The sequence below is a fragment of the Chaetura pelagica genome, unplaced genomic scaffold, assembly GCF_000747805.2.
Source record: "Chaetura pelagica isolate M959 unplaced genomic scaffold, ChaPel_1.0 scaffold65, whole genome shotgun sequence".
NCBI lineage: Eukaryota > Metazoa > Chordata > Aves > Apodiformes > Apodidae > Chaetura > Chaetura pelagica.
Genome location: NW_009953386.1, coordinates 3,398,688 through 3,401,742, shown reverse-complemented (window position 1 = coordinate 3,401,742; position 3,055 = coordinate 3,398,688). Strand labels below are relative to the sequence as shown.

Genomic DNA, 3,055 nt, shown 5'->3' with positions numbered 1-3,055 from the left:
ACGGAGGCATAAAGATGATGAAGGTAGTGGAACATCTCCCTGATGAGGAAAGGCTGAGGGAGCTGGGTCTCTTTAGCTTGGAGGAGAGGAGACTGAGGGGCAACCTCATCAGTGTTTACAAATATGTTAAGGGCAAGTGTCTGGAGGATGGAACCAGGCTTTTTTCAGTGATGTCTAGTGATAGGACAAGGGGCAGTAGGTGGAAACTGGAACATAGGAGGTTCCACAAAAACCATCAGAAAAAACTTTTTTCTGTGAGAGTGCCAGAGCACTGGGACAGGCTGCCCAGAGAGGTTGTGGAGTCTCCTTCACTGGAGATATTTAAAACCCGCTTGGACACGTTCCTGTGTGATGTGCTCTGGGTGACTCTGCTCTGGCAGGGGGGGTTCGACTAGATGATCTTTCGAGGTCCCTTCCAACCCCTAGGATTCTGTGATAAGTTTTGAGCTTGTTTTGGCAGTCGTCTTCCCAGCAGAATAACCAGCTTTAGAAGCAGACAGCTCTCAAAACTAGTTAGGTAGGTGGCAACTGAAAGGAAAGATTAAGGTCATAAAGCTTGTTAGAAGTTCTTCTTGCTGTAGCTTGTGTAGTTGCTGAGTGATGCATGTTAGTAATAATACCCAGAAAGTCACAGTGTCACTTCATGCTCTCCAGAGAGTCAGTGGTTGCTGGTCAGTGTGGGTAAAAGCTCTGCCTCTTTGCCACAGAACAATGAGTGTCCCAGTTTGCAAGCTGTGATTCCTGAGATCTCTGTCTCTGGTGTTTAGTTCTGTCTGCCCCTACTTTCCTGCCTGATAGCTAGATGGCAGCTATCAGTGCCTAAACCAATCCACATTCACACAACATGGAAGTATGGAAAGGGAAACCTTAATTATGAAACCATTAGTCTTTCTTGACAGTTGTTTGCTTAGCTAATGTGTTTCTGTGTCTGGATGCAGGGCAGAAATTCATGATGTCCTGGAAGAATATAAAGGAGGAGCTGCAAAATTTATAGGTAAAGTGCATGTGTTTGCCTGTATGTCTGGAGAGGTAACGTGGATGGACCCTGCTGTATTTTTAGACAGTACCATAGATGTTTGCTCAAAGTGGTGCTAAGTGATACTTGAAACAGTATGCGTATGAAATGGTAATATGGCCAGAGATTGTCAAATGAGCTACAAAAATGTTGGATTTTGCTTTAGTTCTCCTTCTCTGCACCCAACCTTCTCGGGGCTTCAGCACTGACTGAGATGGGCTTAACCCAAAAATTGAGACTAGAAATGAGAGGTTTTGGTGTAGCCCCTAGTCAGTGCTGCAAATGAGTCTTGCCAAATGCAGTTTCTAACTTTTGAATTAGAAATTCTCATGAAAATGGCCTTCCCCATATAGCTGTCCAAATACTTCTGCTAAAGCTGGCTTGTTTGATTCTTACAAAGCAAGTGGTTTCATCTGATGATTTCTGACATGAAATCTTTGTCCAGTCTGGAAGAATAAACAGGTAAAGCACCTCACGTCAAATCAGTTTTAGCTGATGGACACTTCTGCCTCTGAGCTGCTTCTGTTATGAGAGGATGTTAGGTGGAGGACCCATGATTAGTTTGCAGGAGCTTTGACAAGCTAAAGAAGCAGATGGAGAAGCTGATTTTTCCTTGTCCGTTATTCCTGTCAGTTTAGCAGTCAGACTGGACTTGCTCCCTGTATTCTTCCATTTTTTCCTTGTTAAATAGTTTTAGGAATATACTCAACAGATAGTCAAATGCAGAATGGTCAGTGTGGCTGTCTGTAGCCCTTGGCTACCCTAAACTTTATCAGTCCCTGTGCTCCATTCTTGGAGTAGTTCCTGTACAAAATCTTTTTAACACCTTGCTGTTAAGAATCAGTAAAGCAGCAGTTCCTGTGTTTGTGGCTGTCCTGAGTGTTTCTCTGGTTGTCATAACAAATCAGTAAAGGGCTCACTGTGTGCAGAATGCAGCCAGGATAGCTGTTGTTGGGCTCATGTGGCAAAGGAACCTGAGTGCACAGTGAAAGCAGGTGCTTTCACTGGATATCATCTATCCATATGATAGTCTGTATTTGTGTCTGGGGAGGTAGCTCAGACAACTGGAGGGTGATCAGCCAAGTCAACAAGCTGCTTCTGTGGGGCGCTCTGTCTGCATAGCTCAGGCTACACTGGGTATAGGGTAAATCCTGTTGAAGTGATGGCATGTCTGTTTAATTTCTATAATTTACAGACAGTTCTTTATGTAAGGAATCTAATGGACTGCAAGAAAAAACACTTTTGAGATGCTAATACTTCTATTAAAATTAAGGCATTTTTATGACAGCAAATTATTATAATTTTAAAAACTGTTTTAGCATTTCAGTCCTTATAATTACACCAAGTTCTTAAAAAAACCCAACAAACAGATCAAGATTTTGGATGTGCATTTCCTTACATATGCAGCTTTATGGCTTAGATTTCCAAAGGCAGTTTGCACCCAACTCTCAGTAAACTTCAGTTGCCTTGGGACAACTTATTATTTCAAGAAAAACTGAAAATCATTTAACCTGAAACTCCTTGGAGTCTTCACCAATTTCAGTGATTATCTGTGAAGAGAAGACTGTTTATCATTTAGACACACTATCTACTTTTCTGTATGACATTTGAAACCTCCAGTCTGGCAGGAATGATAGATTTCTCATTTCTGTAGCTGATCTGTTCTCTCTCTATACATTGTCCTTTCTTAAAAGTTATAGACTTGAGACTGTTGCTCAGTTTAGATGATGTCAAATGTCAGATGTCTCCAGTGTATCAGTTGAGTGATCAAGTGAGTCAGCTGTTGGCTCTAGCAAATTTCAGTAGCAGGAGTATTAATCAAGAAAAAACATAAATAAAATCTCAGAGGAGCTGTGTGGTTTGCAGAACCAAAAGGTATTATCTGATGGTTTGCCCTGATGCTGTGCTCTCCTCCCAGCACCCAGTAAAGCTGAGGGAAAAGTCTGCCTTTGGTGCTGAGATCAAATTAACAATTTAATTATTACTATTTTTAATTTTTTTTCAAAGCAGATATTCTGTGTGTGAGTGAAAACCCTCTTT

At 41.6% G+C, this 3,055-nt stretch overlaps 1 protein-coding gene across 1 annotated transcript in view; it reads left to right on the top strand.

Annotated features, from left to right (window-relative positions):
• QTRTD1 (queuine tRNA-ribosyltransferase domain containing 1) overlaps positions 1 to 3,055 on the top strand; it is a 15,650-nt gene that overhangs the window by 1,834 nt on the left and 10,761 nt on the right. Inside the window, exon 2 of the mRNA XM_009998261.1 lies at positions 939 to 994. Within this exon, the coding sequence (XP_009996563.1) occupies positions 939 to 994 (56 nt within the window). The remainder of the gene's footprint in view (positions 1 to 938; positions 995 to 3,055) is intronic.